We start from the raw sequence: 16,586 nt of genomic DNA on the forward strand, positions 1-16,586 counted from the left end.
GTTTTGAATGGGGTTTTAAATTAATCAAGAGTTGTCTTTATTAAACCTAGATTTGAAGCTGTGCTGAGTGAATCAGTCCTAATGTTGTACTTTATCTTGGATTACAGACTGTCCACTTAACAAGCATGAAAAAGCAGCAAGTGATGTGTGACAGGTCGTGCCATTTACTCAGCCTATACATCACTTGTGATGCTACACAGCAACAAGCTGCAAATCTAGAGAAATGCTCTCCTTTTAATCAGAGCGCCGCTACCTCACTGATAGTTAATCATTCAAATCCTCCACATTATGAAGAATGTTTAAAAAGTCACATCCCTCGCATTCAAAGAGCATACTAAATGAGCCGTTTGCTCAAATTGTGGCGTTATTATTATTGTCAAACAGAAAATAATGACCTGGAGTAGAGGTTGCGCGGGGGGAGGATATAGTCAGATATCAGTAAATAAATAACAGTGCTGGCATTTGGAAATATTAAATTGCTTCTATGAAGCACTGTATTGCGGAACAATATATCAACAAAAAGAACAGAGGCTTTAAACATTAAGACGAACGGCAGTAAGGAGAGACTGTCAGGAAGAAGAAGGAGGGCAGAGGTAGTATATAGAGAAAAGCAGTATATGTCTCAAAGCGTTAGACGCATTCTGCAGTGATTTTACTGTCTATTGAAGCAGAAAGCACTGAACTTTAGGATGAAATATTAATAGCATGGAACAGGAAAAAGCTTGGATAAGAAAAAACGGACATGATCTTTCACTCTTCTACGTCAAGGCACAGTCCATTTTGAACCAAATGGGAGTGTGTATATGAATGTTAATGCCAGTCATCTTGGCTGAGGTTATGTTATTCCAACTGATGGTAAAAACAATGATTAGGAAGAGTGCTTAGAATAAAAGAGGAACCCCGAACTGACAAGCTGTTTAACTACTTTAGAGCTTATCTTGAACCTGTCAAGAAGACGAGGACCCAAAGGAGGCGAAAATATCAGACTGCTGTCACAAATGCCATTACAAGATGTTTCATCATTTTAATCTTTACTCACGCACACATATTCTACAGCTACAGAGATTGAAAGCAGCAGACAGTAAAGTGGTGATCTGATAACAGCAGTGCTTACTCCTTCTGAAGTGAGGGGGGTTGTCGTTGACATCACTCAGCTTCACAGTGATGGTGGTAGTCCCTGATAATCCGCCCAGATGCCCTCCCATGTCTTTGGCCTGGAGGACGACCAGATATTCATCCCGTGTCTCTCTGTCCATGTCAGGTACAGCTGTTCGCAGGACGCCTGGTGGACAGGAGAGCATAAAAAATCACAACGGCAACGGAATTTCACGGTGACACAACGTCTTGTGAAATTAGCGTCAAAACGAGTCACATGCATACATGTTTAGAATTAGGACATTGAAAAACATACAACTCCAGGCCACTCCTGCTTCCGAACATATCATGTAAAATGTGATTTAAAATGTTCTAGCGCACAGTGGACATATGGTAGCAAAGAGAGAACATATGATATCTAACCGGGCCTCTGGGATTTACTGTATGAAGTGTAATCATAAGCTGAAGACGCTTTTTATGGTAAACAGCTTTGAGCGGATGTGTGGTACATATGAGCAGACCTGTCTGAGGATCCACAGAGAAATAGTCCTGGCCCTGCGTAATGGCATACACCAGCCGAGCGCTGTTTCCATATGTTGGATCATCAGCGTCCCTGGCTGTGACTTGGATTATGGACGTGCCTGTGAGAGAGAGACGAGGCGACAAATGTGAGAGGTCAAAGTGCTGTTTGAAAGTAGTTAGAGCTGGTGGCTGGTTCATGAGCTTAAAGTGATACTCCACCCAAAATCTATCTTCTCAAGATCAAGTACTTACATCTGTAGGATTAAAAGGATAATCCACTTCTCTGCTGACTATCCGTACGTGCAGTATCATCTTTCAGATAAAATGTGATTCAATAACCCGCTTTCATGTTGAACAATTCCCCTCCTTGAATCTCTGGAGCTGTGCCAGACTCAGGGTATTTAGCCGCTTTTTGGCAAAAGTATAATTGTTTGACAGATACTGAGAATATGTTCGGACAATGGGGAAGTCGAATAAACTGCAGGAGTAGAACTACAATGACTAGCCAATAAAAAATAAAAAATAAAAATAAAAATTGTCAGAAGTATTTTTTCATGAAAATAAAAAAAAGTAAAAAAAAAAAAAGTAAAAAATAAAAATCAAAGTCATGTAAAACTATTGTATTTTATATGTAGGTCTTTCCAATGTAGACAAATAAAAGTTTAAATGTACATTTTTTAAAATGAAAAACGAGTGAGTTATCCTCATTGAACCATGATCTGTGAGAGGTAAAAAACACCATTGAACTAAATATTGATTGAAATGGTTATTGGAGTTATTAATGAATTACAAACAATGTTTATTGGTTTTTTTTATTGTTTCTGACAGACTTTTGGATAATTATACATACGCTGGGTCATATTGACCAATGAATATTATTGCTGTTCCTGAGAAACTAACATAACAGGAGGGTTAATTTATTTGTTGTTCTGGACCTGTTTTTAAAAATAAAAATAAATTAAGTGCTTACGTCATTGATGGTTTTCTTTGTCATGTAAGATAGTTTTGGAGTTTTGTGCTGTTGGTGAATTGATTTTATTAAATCTCATTGTAGAGACAAAACAATTATAACTATTACAGATTTTTTTAGAAACAAAAAAACATTAGTTGCAGTTCACGACAGCTCTGTGGCTCTAGAGATGATAATGTTGGTTTGTTAGCCAGTCAGTCATTCAGTCCTTCACTTTAGTTGAGACTGAAATGTCTCAAAAACTACTGAATGTGTTACCATTCATTTTTTGTATGGACATTCATGGTTTTCAGAGGATGGACCCTAATGGATTTTGTGATCAAGTGTTCAACACTTTGGTTCATGACCATGTGCTAAGTGCTAATTAGCAAACCTTAGCATGCTAACACTTGTGTGTTGAAAATTGTAAATATTTTACCAATGCTGAAGTGCCTCAAACCTGCATTCTTTCTAATGGCCAACAGGGGGCAACACCACTAGTTGTAAAAAGAAATCAGACTGTATAGAAGTCTATTAAAAAATTATGATAATTCTCAAATTATTTATTACCTCAGTGAACATTTTCCTAATTAATTTTTCCGCTCAATTGCTTCTTTTAAGTCTTCCTCAATACAACATGATGTTCATTTAGTAAATAAAGGTCAATTTTTTGTCCGTTTTCTGTTAGGGCTGTTTTTTGCAAGTCAATTGATATAACAGTTAACGTGAATTACGGATGCACCTTGCTAACTAAGCTAGCGATAGCATTAGCTGGTAAGTTAACAATTGCCAAGCTAACGGTACAGGTGCAGTCAAGTTGGTGGCTGTGTTTAGTTTCTTCGGTTTCCAAATCAGATCGAACACTCGCTGCTACCGAGCTCTGCCCAATTGTCCAGATATGGTCACTTTTGGCTTCAAAAAAACAATATGGCTACGGCCAAAATGCCAAACTTGAGGCTTCAATACGGTAAACCATGTTACAGTGGTTACATCCACTTCTTTTATATATGCTATGGTCTGAAATCACTACCTATTAACTACTATGATTTATTTTACTGTTACATTTAAATAACTGTCCACCATTGTATTTAAGTGTCTGAATTCTAAGACAGAGACTAAAAATTCAACACTGGAACCAAAAAAGTAGTCCCCATATGACTGCTTTGTCCTAACAACCCCACAATGCAAAGATCTGCATTTTATTGATGTGAGGATGCAAAATAATGTATCCAAAAACCTCTGTTTACTTCTCAGTATAGAGTGAACAGCATGTTGTGTTGAACACAGTGTTGTTTTGCTGTGAGAACTCATCACCACTGGAATCCATTGTAAACTAAATAAAGTCAAGCTGAGCACAGCTGCTGTTCTGCATGAAGGACAGCACCACAGGCATTTCACAGCCACATTTCAAAGAGATTTTTGGGTGCTGCATCACTTTTAATGTTGTTTTAGTGCTGTACCTATGTTGGCCATCTCCGGCACCATGGCAACATAGGGTTCATCGAGGAAGACAGGCGGGTTGTCATTGATGTCCTGCACTCTGATGATGAACTCAGACGAGGGCTCCAGGGCCCTGCCTGTCTGACGGTCTGTAGCTGTCGCGACGAGACGGTACTGGTCCTTCTCCTCGCGGTCTAAAGACTTGGTGACATGTATGTTTCCCGTGTTTCCGTCAATAACAAACACAGAGCCCACTCCCTCTCCCTCCAGCATGTACTTAGTGCGGCCGTCTCCTTTGTCCATGTCTGTGTGCAGCTGGAAAATAAAAAAAACTGAGTAAATTACAGCAACACCTTCAGGCACCATCACTTCCAGACACAGTGATGCAGGTATCTCTCATTAACACTCATCATCTATCTGCCTGGCAAGTACTGCAAACATGACTGTGTGAAATGGGTGATTTATGTTAAGACGGGATGTGCTCAGTGAATCTGAAATGAATGGCACCAGGTGTGGAAGATGCATATGGGACTGGGATGAGTACTGATGCACACAGCTAATTAACTCACTGGACCAAACATGCCATTGGGGGTTTGTTGAGGGCAAAACCGCATCAATGTGAACTGTGGCCCTGCAAATGTCCTACATGTACGTTCACAGATGCATTCCGCTAACAGAGACAGTATCCATCTGTAAATCTTTCTGTAACTTCTATCCATCTGTCCCTTCCTTTTCCCCTTCTTGTAAATCCATCTGCCTGACTTCCCTGTACCTTTTAAGCTACCTCTTTTTCCAGTCCTTGTGTCTCTCTCTTTTTCATCAAGTTACCTCGGTTACACAGAATGCCCATCTGCTCACATTTCTCATCCCCCCCCTCTCTTTCTCTCTCTCTCTTTCTCTCTCTCTCTCTCTGCTTCGGACTGTTTTGCTCTCTGGTGCAGAATTCGGGTATTTAATGGCAGAGAGGATATTAGTGTGAGCTAGATAGGTAAAAGGCCAAACACACAGAAATAGAAAAGCTAAAGAGATTACTCAGCCTTCATCACACTGAGCTTTCTGACCAGGAACCTTCACATCTCTCTACCCTTAAGGCGCATCTGCACATGTTCATAATCCACATGGCTTACTCACAACCTCTGCTGTGGACCTTAGATACTAGTGAACGCTTTGATTTTAAAATTCAGCTGCAACAATGGCCATTCACACATTTACTGAGCAATTTCCAGATGATTTTTGCAAGGCAAATTCATTTTATTACATGAAATGTGTGATTGCAACGGAGAAACGGAGACATCTAATTGCCTGCTAAATGATAAGTGTGTAGAATTAGTGGAATCATTTGTGTGCTCAAGACAGATGTCCACTTGACAGTATCTATATATTCCAGCATAATGCATGATAACAACATATGTTCATGCAAGAGCAATTCACACACACAGCACTGCATGCAGGCAGAAGAAAATATAAGATTAGAGTGTGTGTGTGGTGTATGTCTTGGAGGATAAAGTTGGGGATTATAGGAACTCGTGATAGCATACCCTACAAATTGCTAGATAAGGGACTCAGGTTTTTTTTATTCATCCCTACACCCACATCCCTCTCCCTCCTTTCTTCCTTAAAGCTAGCTTCGATTTTGATCCCACACTTCACCACGAGAGACATCTTTGTCAGAGTGTGTGCCTATCGCGCTCCCCTGTTCTTTGCCTCCCCTCCCCTTTCTCTCCATCCTCTTCTCTTTCTATCCGGCCCTCCTCTCCTCACTGTCTAATTGCTGGCTCAGTCCTGCTGTGCTTCAGTCAGCATGGAAAAACACTCTCACGGTAGGGGAAGTACAAACAAAGCTGGAAAAAAGAGGAAATTGTCTCTTCCAATTCCCTTTGTCACTTTCTCTCCTACTCTGTAATCTGAAATTTTCCCCTCCTCTCACTCATGCGGCACATCCACCTCCGGGTATATATCCTGCCTCACACTGCTCTATTTTGGCAGCCAAATTCTTGCTCTTTTTCGCACGAGTTGAGGCACCTGTGATTTGAACTGTTGACAAGTCAACTCAAAAACCGTGCACCAGCAATGGGTTTGAAATGATCCTCCGTCTATTTTTGGCTGCTTTTTTGGAGAAACTGTGTGCTTCCAACCCCCTCGCAAGGCAGGCATGCTTTATTACATGAATATCAACATGAGAAGTGCTTGCAGAGGAATGAGCAGTCTCGTGTGTCTACTGATTGCTTTAACACCCCTCCCTGACTGTATCAATAACAACCAGAGAGGAAGATTAAACATTTATGAGGTGTATACTGCACTGGTAAGAATCCAATCTAGACTGTCACTATAAAGTATACTGCTCGCTACAAAGTGGCTGGCAGCGGTCCCTGTTAGCGTTACAGCTGATATAATCCTACCCTGAGTATACTGTAGCTGCCAGCGGCTGCATTAGCAGTGTGGAGCGCCTGACTGTGAAATGCTACAAGTAAACCCTAGGGATCTGAATGGTTCAGGTGTGCTGTGGAGTAAATCATCTCAGACATTTTACGTGTTGCGACACCAACAGCCGTTGAAGGTGGCTGGTTGTGGTGACTGAAAAAACTCAAGTATGTGACAAGTGGCGGGCGACTGCTGCATAAAGACTGCAATTACATGGAGTTATATTTGTGCCTCATTCCTGAGCGCGTGATGAGATATTTTGAGAGCTTTTGCAAGAATGACATTTTAAAGAGAAATTATCGCCATGCAAGGATAAACTTTGTGGTCCGCGATAAATGTATCCGCACACAAGTGCACTACTATCTGCTCAATTTCCATGTCCCTGACCCTTGGACACTCATTCAAAGTGTCCGTCCTGCTCTCAACATCTCTGCTCTCAGCGTGCCGCCTCCCTCAACTTGTTAATACGGAACACAAAGCAAATTTTTGAGGCAGCACAATTGCATTCAAAATCAATGAAAAGACGCAAGACAGGGCAAATTCGGAGACACATTTTCAACTCGTGTGAGAAATTTGCAAGTGTCCCAGGGCTTTATAAATCTGATTTATGAACATACAGAGATGAGAGGAAAAAGGAAAGAAACTGGAGGCAAATAAAAGAAAGACTCAGAGTTTGTGCTGAGTTCAGTCAGAGGCTGAGCTGAACATGAACACACAGAAACACTCCCACACAGTAGCTAGCTCACAGCTAATGGCTGTAAAGTAGGTACATTGGCTGTTTGAGGCAAAACACAAACTGTCGAGCAGTCAGAATAGTGTGAGAATAATGAGGCGAAGAAAGATTTTTTTTCTCTGAATGCATCTGAACAGTGGGGCACAGTCCCAGCCAATCAGAAAATTAGAAAGGTTTGTAAATGGTATGTCTTCAATGAGCTCACTAGTAGTATTATCAGTTACTAGGGTAGCAGGGAAGCACTGGAGGGATGGTTTGCAGAGCTACAGTCACACATAATTAATTTATAGTTTTGGTTTCATATCTAGTTTTATTAATTTCCATCTGTACAATATCAGCTTGAAACCTACCATGATAAGTGAGCAGCGAGCTAAGTTCTGCAAGATAAACAATAGTTTGCTACTAGCAACTAGCTAAAGACATCAAAATTATAAATACAAATAAATACAAAAATAACTATAATTTACCTGAACTGTGCCAGTAAATTTTTGATAAATATAGATATTGTTTGTTGGATTTGAAAAACATGCTTTTGCAGTGATTCGTAGTAATTAACAAGTCAGATAGGTTTGCTTTAATCCTCTGCTTTTTTCACAGGTACGTGTGCTGCTGAGTCAAAAAATAATAATTAGAGGACCAAGTAAAGTCCTTTTTTCTCTTTTTTTAATAAAGGCTGCAAGCTAATACACAACCTAAGTACAGACCAACATACTAACCAATGGAATTTAAATGCTTCATTAAACTATGTATGTACTGCTCTTTCAGTGCTTCCCTAGGCAAGGCAAGTTTATTTGTAAAGCACCCTTCAACAACAGGGTAATTGAATTGCTTTACGCAGAACATAAAAAGCATTAGAAAGAGACATATATAAAATGACATTCACATTTTAAGACTGAAAACGAGCAGATAAAATATGTAATGAAAAATCTAAAAGTACATTCAAATATAAACTCCACTAGTAAAAGATAATCTTACTTGCAAAAGGGCCATTTAGAACTCACCTACTCCAGTATTGAAACTGGCACATTTGAACACATTTAACACAGAACACAGCTTAATAAAGACTATGGACAGAACAGGAACATGTGGGTGGTGTATCTGTATCGACGTGGGGTATCTTGACTGTTGTGGTTTGCACATTACACAAGTGATCTGTGACAGGGGGTTACACATTATGAGACATTTTATAAAGTCTGTCAGGTCACTAGAAGTGATACGGGAAAAGATACAAGAGCAAGAGCAAGCCAGGAGCTCTTTCCTCCAAAAATGGAGGTACGGACGAAGCTATGGAATCAGGTGTTTTTTATTGTTTTAGGCACCACGTTTACATATACACGAATTAACTGATTATTATTAGTAGTATTATTAAAATTAAGTATTATTAATTATTAAAAGTAATTACTCCCGTACATATGTGTTATTATATGTATTCACTTTATTTTGCATGTTTACAGACACCCCCATTAAATTTTAACCATTTCCAATTTGAGTATTAAAGGTACCAATAACCCATGGGTACGCGGACGTTGGAACAACAATTTTGGAAAATGGTGGCCATGGTCATCAGATTGCGAAAATATCCAGTCTTTTTCTAAATAAATTAAGCTATATATGTACCAAATTTGGTGCATTTATCACAAAATGAACAATAGGTTAGCTATGATTTCTGTAGTTACCAGATTATTCAAGTGCTCATGTAAACAGCATAAACCGATATTCTTTATCGGATTATAAAAAATCAGATGATCGCAGCTAGCTTGTTGCCCAATATTACATTACATTACATTACATCTGCACATGTGTAATTTTACTGGGGGGAAGCACTGTCATCTCGGCCTGGCTCGTGACATCCTTCATGAGATCACAGTTTCACAAATGATCTCCACGACATGCTGAAATTCTTCCTCCATTTGTGATCTGAGAGAAGCACCACTCTCTCCCAGCAGTCCCTGCTCCTAACATGCATCCGGCGAGCGCAAATTTGCGGTAGGAGAGGATGGTGCCGAGACAAATGGCATAAATGCTTCTTCTTTTCTGCTCATTTACATTATGTGAAGAACATTCTGCGTCTTTTGCAGAACTGACAACTCCCACATAAGGACAGCCCTGACTGGCGGGGGACAGGAAGTTTGTTTTATGTCATGTACTAATCCAGTTAGTAACTAATTTGACTGAATCATGTTATGATATTGCATTACTAAAGTGCACGTAAACGCGTGAAATCAGATAATTACCATTATTTGATTATTCCCAGTAATCAGATTATTGTGTGCATGTAAACATAGTCATTGGTGCTCCTGCCAAAGTTCCTCTGAATTTTCCCTCATCCCCTATCTTGCATTCTTATTGACTCGCTGCTCTCATTGTAGGTAAAATACATTTTTACATTACAGGATTTGGGCTCAAAGACTCAAAGGCTCTGATATTTAAACTCCTATATATCTTTCGGATATCTGCAATGCACTTGTCTTTGAAAAAGTCCTTGCCTCTGATCTTTTGGCAAAACATCCGTCAGAGATTGGAAAATTGAGGCCAAAATTGTATAGTGTAAAATGTGTGATGGGCAGTAGGCCCTGCAGCCTAAAAACAAAGGTGGATGCACTTGGAAAGCAATTTTTATTCAAGTGATTGGGCGCTATCTTTGAGCCTGGCATTCACTTCTTATAATACATCCACAGAGCATGCAGGGAAAGTGGACAGCGCACAGAGCAGACACATCGAGAGCAAGACAGACACTGTAAGAGACAGTCTGAGGGTTTGTAATCTCCAAGAAAAGGAAAATGAAGAGGGGAAATGAGTCAGAACTGAGTGAAAGAGAATATCTTTGTGCACTTATGTGGGTAATTGTTTGCTGAAATTAAATCATTCTTTCTCTGTACAATTATTTTATCTGCTTGCAAAAAACCTTTTTCTGAGGCACAAATATAACTCCTACGACGGAGTATTTGGATCACATTTAGAAGAAAAAAAATGTAATTAAGAGATTATAGTCGTAAATATTGAATTAATTACGAGAATAAATTCATAAATATTGAATTGATTACGAGAATAAAGTCCTACATAATTGGTAAGCTGTTCTACTTAAAACGGAAGTAGGTCTAAACGAAACCACAAAAGGCGAGAGTGCAACAGTTAGCAGGTAAGGTTAATGAAATGCTATAGGCTACATGTTAAACATTTATCAAATAGTTCTGCTCACTGAGCAAACCCCGACTTTAAGACATCACAAAACCCTTCTGAATGGCCCGCCGATGCATCCACCGATAGCCTGCAGTCGACCACTTCCAGACATTTCCCCTTTGACAAAAGCAGCAATTTCCTCAATCTGGTTCCTTCTGCAGAAAAGATGCAATTTCTTGCATATTCTTTTTAAAGTCCTTATACTTATGATAATGTGATGCTGATGTGCCGATAGATTTAGTATCTCCTTGTTTGTGAAACCTTTCTACGAAATGCTCCATGGCCCTCATTTTTACAACTCTCCTCCTCTAATTTATTAAATATTTTCGACATTATTCTCATAATTAATTACAATTTTTTCAACTTTATTATCGCAATTAATTCAATATTTACAACTTTATTCCCATAATTAAGTAAATATTTTTGACTTTATTCTCATTATTAATTCAATATTTTCAACTTTATTCTTGTAATTAATTCAATATTTAAGACTTCATTCTCCTAATTAATTAAATATTTTTGACATTATTCTCATAAATAATTCAATATATATATATATTTTTTTTTAAAGATTATTTTTGGGCATTTTTCATGCTTTATTGAATGTGATAGATAGAAAGGGGGAGACAGAGGGGAGGACATGCAGTAAAGGGACCTCAGGCCGGATTCGAACCCGGCTCCGCCGCAGCAAGGACTCAGCCTTAATGGTATGCGCTCTACCAGTGTGAGCCACCGGGACGCCCCAATAATTCAATATTCACAACTTTAATCTCGTAATAAATTTTCCGTTCTAAATGTGGCCCTAATTCTCTGTTGTAAACTCCCTACAACTAGATGGAGGTTATTCACATGATGACTTCACAGCTTACCCGTCCAATGAGCACAGGCTCGGGCCCTCTGTACTCCTCGATCACAAAGAACTGGTTCCAGAGCCAGCTCCTCCGGCGGCGAGAGCGAGGCCCCTCTGCTGGAAGGTAAGGCTCCGACCTGCTGTCTTCAGACTCCGTGACCCATTTAGAGCGACGCCGTGTCCTCTCAGGCAGAACGTCACCGACACCTGTCTCCAAATGAAGCTGAGGTTGGAGAGCGTACTCCTCGTCTGAACTCGGCACTCGACTGTGAGCATTAATTACACCTTCAACCTCTCCATTAGTCAAATAGCTTCTTTTCCTGCGGTTCAAAGTGAGTTCAGGGCTATGTTTAGGTATTAAAGATTTGGCAGCAGATTCAGTATGATTAGGTATGCCTGTTTGCCTTGCTATATTGTCCTTAGATTCAGAATTATTAGATTTTCTGCCATTTAGTCTAAAAGCCACATCTGGCAGGGTTCTTACATCATCCTTTCCTTTCTGAAACTGCTTTTCCAATTCTTCAAAACTCACAAAAAAGTTGTCAGTGGACTCCGGATGAGGTAAAACTTCTTGGCTTTCGCTTGATTTTACTTGCAAGTCCTGATCTTGTTTTGAAAGGCCAGAAGCCACTGAAATGCCATTTCTTTCCCCTTTACAAAAGAAAAGAAAAAGAAGCACAATATGTGCTGCCATTGTTAAGTTTAACTGTTTGTTTCAAAGAATTTCTGATGAATGGCTGATCAGATGCAGGTTTTCATGACGATCCATCTTCTGTTCTTATGCTGTGTCTCCTCCTGCTTCGTGTTTCTTCTCCCCCGAGTGAATCTTCATTTCGCCTTCTTTTCTCACATTTTCCCATGCACAACACATGCTGCACAGGATCACCTGAGAGAAGACATAATTAGTGTGATCTTGACGGCATTCTCACTGTTTCAAGTTACAGATAAAGAGAAGCTGACATCTTACTCGTTATCTTGTAAATATTTTGAGACAAATATGTGGAAACATTTTTTTCCTCCTGTTTGCAGAATGGCTCTGTTTGCTAATCTGAGCTCTCCGCCAGCTGCTGTAAAAATAGCTGTGAGTTTGTGCACACAAACTATGAACATTACGGTCTGATAAGAAATTACCTAAAAAGGAGAATTCACTTTATACCAGATGCTGTTATTCATATCATTGCTGTTGGCATTGCTCTTGTGTGTGATTGCTGTTATTGATCACTCAGGCATTCTCCGAGAGTTAAACGTGGTCTTAAAATTTTTCAATTAATTTGGAGCCTGAGGGCCTGGCGGTGAGGTGGAGCTCAGGTACTTTACTGTTCCTTGTCACACACAATTGCCTGGACATGAGGTGATTGATGTCATTCCTAAAGATGGTGTCCCCATGCCTCAATGCCCGGTAGTGAAAGAAGTTCCCCTTAAGAGATTAATTAGACTCATAAATAATTTAATCAATGACTTGTCCTCATTTCCCAAAAGTTTAATGATCTGCATTTCGTTAGTATTTGAGTCAGATCCCAGCCATTGATCTTTGAAACTTGATGTACTGAAAAGTGTCAGCAGATTAACAGGACTAAAATGGTGTAATCGCAGTTTTTCCATCCACGTTCGACCTGCATCCATCACTCTGCCTCATGATCTCCTGCAATGAATTTAGATTTTCTCAGGTCTGTTTTTCACCTTTATGCGCACATGGAGTCAACCATTATCACACACGCAGCAACACTGCATGAGTCATTGGCACACGGGGACGTGCTCCTCAAACTATTGTAAATGAAGTTTTCATGAATGCTTTGCTCTTTTGAACACAAGGTTCAAGCTTCAAAATGCACAATATATATCAGGCTGATAAATTATCGGCTGATAATATGAAGCCAAATTGCTCTCATTGATTTAACAAGCTCAGCAATTACTGTAAATACTCCAATACAGGCTTGATTTTAGGAATATAATGGAGAAATCACACGAAACTAGAAGATCCCAGGAATGCTATAGGCACCATGTGCATCAGAATATCGTGTCAGGAAGTTGTCGGAATAACGCTGCAAAGTTAGGCTTTTTTCTATGTTTCAATCAAAAAAAATTCAGAGCAGTTAAGCTTAAAGTTGAGGAAAGTTTGAGAAAATACTGCTGCAGTTGTTGTCGTCGTCCATACCTGTTTGATATCAGTTAAGTTGATGACTGAAAATTTCCCCTTTTTGACAAAATAATTCTTGATTGAATTTAATTTAGTGGACACAAGATGCAGTAAATCGCAATATATTATATCGTAATACTCACCATATCGCAAAATGCTTAAAATCGCAACAATATCATATTGTGACTCAAGTATCAGGATAAAATCGTATCTTGGGGCTTTTGCTGATTCACACCTCTACAATACAGTATGCAACTATATGCACCTTTAAAGTTTGTTTGCCTGCTGCCCAAGCGACAACCTCCAGGTCTGAAAAGTGAAGCCAAACCTGCATTCTTTGTGAAGGCCAGCAGGGGGCGACTACACTTACAAATAGACTCAAGTCTATGAGAAAATTAATCACTTCTCACTTGATTTATTGCCTCAGTAAACATTTTCCTAATGAGTTTATGGTCTTAATCAATAGTTAGTTTCAAGTCTTCAATGCAGCAGGATGTTAATTTTGTAAATGATGGTCCCACTTAGATTAAAGTAGATCACAAAGCAGGGTAGGCTTTAGGGCCTGGCTACTTTATGATTTAAAGGCCCCTATCATGGCTATGTGTATGTTTTCATCCTAGACCTTTGACCCATCCCAGTGTGATTTCAGTTCATGAAAGTTTACTGTAGCATTTTGCTTGTCTAAAATGTCTTGTTTGGTTGGACTAAAAGACACTCTAAGGAGTCAGTATCCTGATATATTCTGAACATGCACTGGTTGCAAAAAACCAAGATAGCAATGGCCACAAACTAAGATGACGATCAGACATTCCACTCTCCAGGCTACAAAACCGGAGTTTATAAACCAATGAGTGACTACATACTACTAGGCCTGGGAGATAATATGATTGCAATAAATTTCAGGTCGATTACGGTGATCGGCTTTGAGCATATTCACTCGATCAAACATGTCGGAAATGTGCATGTCAACAGCCAATCAGAGTCAACCTTTTCCTGCTCCACTACTGTTGTAACGCAGAGCTGAGGACATCGAAATAGATATCAGCCACAACTTGAAGCAATAAACCAGGGAGGTACAGGTTAATGTTGGGAAAGAGCAAAGGAAATTACAATCTATCCGCCAGTGTATCGAGAGAAAACTAACATTCACAGCACGGCAATTCACATACAGGTATGGTGCACTCAACAGTGTCGGAACGGCTATGGTGCGTTCAAGAGCGTGGGACATATGAAAACTTACAGAGAAACAAGTAATTACTGAATGGAACTTGGTTCAATAAACAAGTTTACGAAACATTAACAGCGTGGGCTTTCTAACAACAACAAATCTGTTCTATCATTTGAAGAAGTACAACCCAAGTGATTACTCAGAAAGCATGAAAATGCTGCACAGTCTGCACAGCCTGTCACTGCTGCATCACACAAAGCATTGGCAGTTCAGTTTAAAAACAATATAAAAAATCGTGATAACAATCAAGATCAGACGATATGAAAAAATATATTGTGATCATTTTTTTTGCCATATTGCCCTGCCCTACATACTTCCATTGATTTTACAAAGTCTATGAATCCACAAATAAACAGGTATTGAGTATCCACTGACATGTCTAATTTGACAGGTTATGTAAAAGTGGTGTACTTCACATGTGATGTCAGTTAGATTTGGTTTGATCAGAGCTATGAAATATTAACTCATCCGTCTTAGCTCACTACATCTTGGCCCTTTTTACCCTCAGGTGTGCATAAACTACAGGTTTGAACTTCTTTTTAAATTACATCAGTTGTCAGTATCAGTTGAAAAAAATCCCTATTGTGCATTGGTATAGAAAAGCTAAATAGATTTCCCTGCACGGCCTGCTGCACTATGCAAATGATCAGTATTGTGGCTAAAGAACATAAATGACATATTGCACACTGATAAACCTAAATCCTCTGGCCTCATCTGTGATCTCACTAAATAAATGTACATTGAAACATGTGCTTTGATTAATTTAGATGCAAATAAGCACAGAGGGGGCCTGTAGGAAAGCACAAGCCTTTGATGGCACAGCATAATATGAACCATAACATTTTCTGATATATCCAAATTGATATGCTTCATATGAAAGGAGGGACACATGAAAATGAAACCAATGCTCTTTTTCATTCCAGATACTGACCCACTTTTTCAAGTAATTAAGTAATTTATACTGAAAAGGAAATTCACCCTTGAATTCTTTTTTCATTTCGCTCACCAATTATACCAAGTTACTGTATGTAATGCTTCATGTTCAGCATCTGCATCTGTTTACCATCATCTTAATTCGAGCAAAATACAAGAAGTGCTTCTTCCAAAGCACTTTTGTCTTCCTCAGCTATTGTGTATTAGCATAGATTGAGCTCTCGGCTTACATTTCTCTCTTCTAGCTTTGCTCCAAAACCACGTTGCCAGCAGTACATGTCATTCACTGTTGTTTGAAGTCTTTAGAGTAGGAGTGCGCATGAGATATGTGTGAAATGTAAGGCAGGGATAGAGGATGAAAGCGTGAGGACGATTTGCTGTTGCCGGCTCAGAATGGAATGATGAGTGGTGACATAGCTCTAAATTGCAAATCGCTGTTTCAGTCTCACTTCACTCTGCATCGAGTCGCTTCACTGCAACAAGGCTATTTCATTTTTATTAAAAATAGCCTGTGCATGTCAGGCCTTTAACATAGGGAAAAATGGAAGATGGAGGTAGAGAGGGAGAGGGGGTTGCTTGTGGTAGGAGTGCACTGGGAGGGGGACGGCCTGGATGGCTTTAACGGCTGGGACGTGAACAGATTCTGCTCCATTTAAACATCTCTGGCTTTCTCTCCTTCTGCCATTCGTCTTAATGCTTATGGAGCTCTCATCCATTCTCACTGCCTCTCTCCTGCTCAGTGCACACATGGAAATCTCTTAAGTCTTTCCAAATCAGACTGTTGAAGAGAGGCCCACTGTACTCAGCACATCAGTCACCTCATTATAGTCAAAGCTTGACACAGCTTAACCTTAAGTGATACCACAGCATTAGAACTGTGCTGAGCAAGTGTTTAGAGATGTACTTATTTATCATTGGAAAATGCTTCTGACATTACTGTGAGGGTGCACAACATAAATGTATACATAAAATACTTTTTTTTTTACCGATTACTTGCTTGTCCTGTCCTGTATTTCACATTTTTGTATTTTTAAAGAGAAGTTCATAACTACAGCCTGACGATATACAGTCATGTAAAAATATTAGACCACCCGTTTT

At 39.4% G+C, this 16,586-nt stretch overlaps 1 protein-coding gene across 1 annotated transcript in view; it reads right to left on the reverse strand.

Moving 5' to 3' along the window:
- The window catches only part of LOC131977857 (uncharacterized), a 33,148-nt gene that overhangs the window by 13,616 nt on the left and 2,946 nt on the right, over positions 1-16,586 (reverse strand). The window contains exons 2-5 of the mRNA XM_059341302.1: positions 11,210-12,076; positions 4,027-4,321; positions 1,617-1,736; positions 1,115-1,282 (exon numbers count right to left, since the gene is read on the reverse strand). Coding sequence (XP_059197285.1) covers positions 1,115-1,282; positions 1,617-1,736; positions 4,027-4,321; positions 11,210-11,884 — 1,258 coding nt within the window. The 5' untranslated portion in view covers positions 11,885-12,076. The remainder of the gene's footprint in view (positions 1-1,114; positions 1,283-1,616; positions 1,737-4,026; positions 4,322-11,209; positions 12,077-16,586) is intronic.

The sequence above is a fragment of the Centropristis striata genome, chromosome 9 (genome assembly GCF_030273125.1).
Source record: "Centropristis striata isolate RG_2023a ecotype Rhode Island chromosome 9, C.striata_1.0, whole genome shotgun sequence".
Taxonomy (NCBI): domain Eukaryota; kingdom Metazoa; phylum Chordata; class Actinopteri; order Perciformes; family Serranidae; genus Centropristis; species Centropristis striata.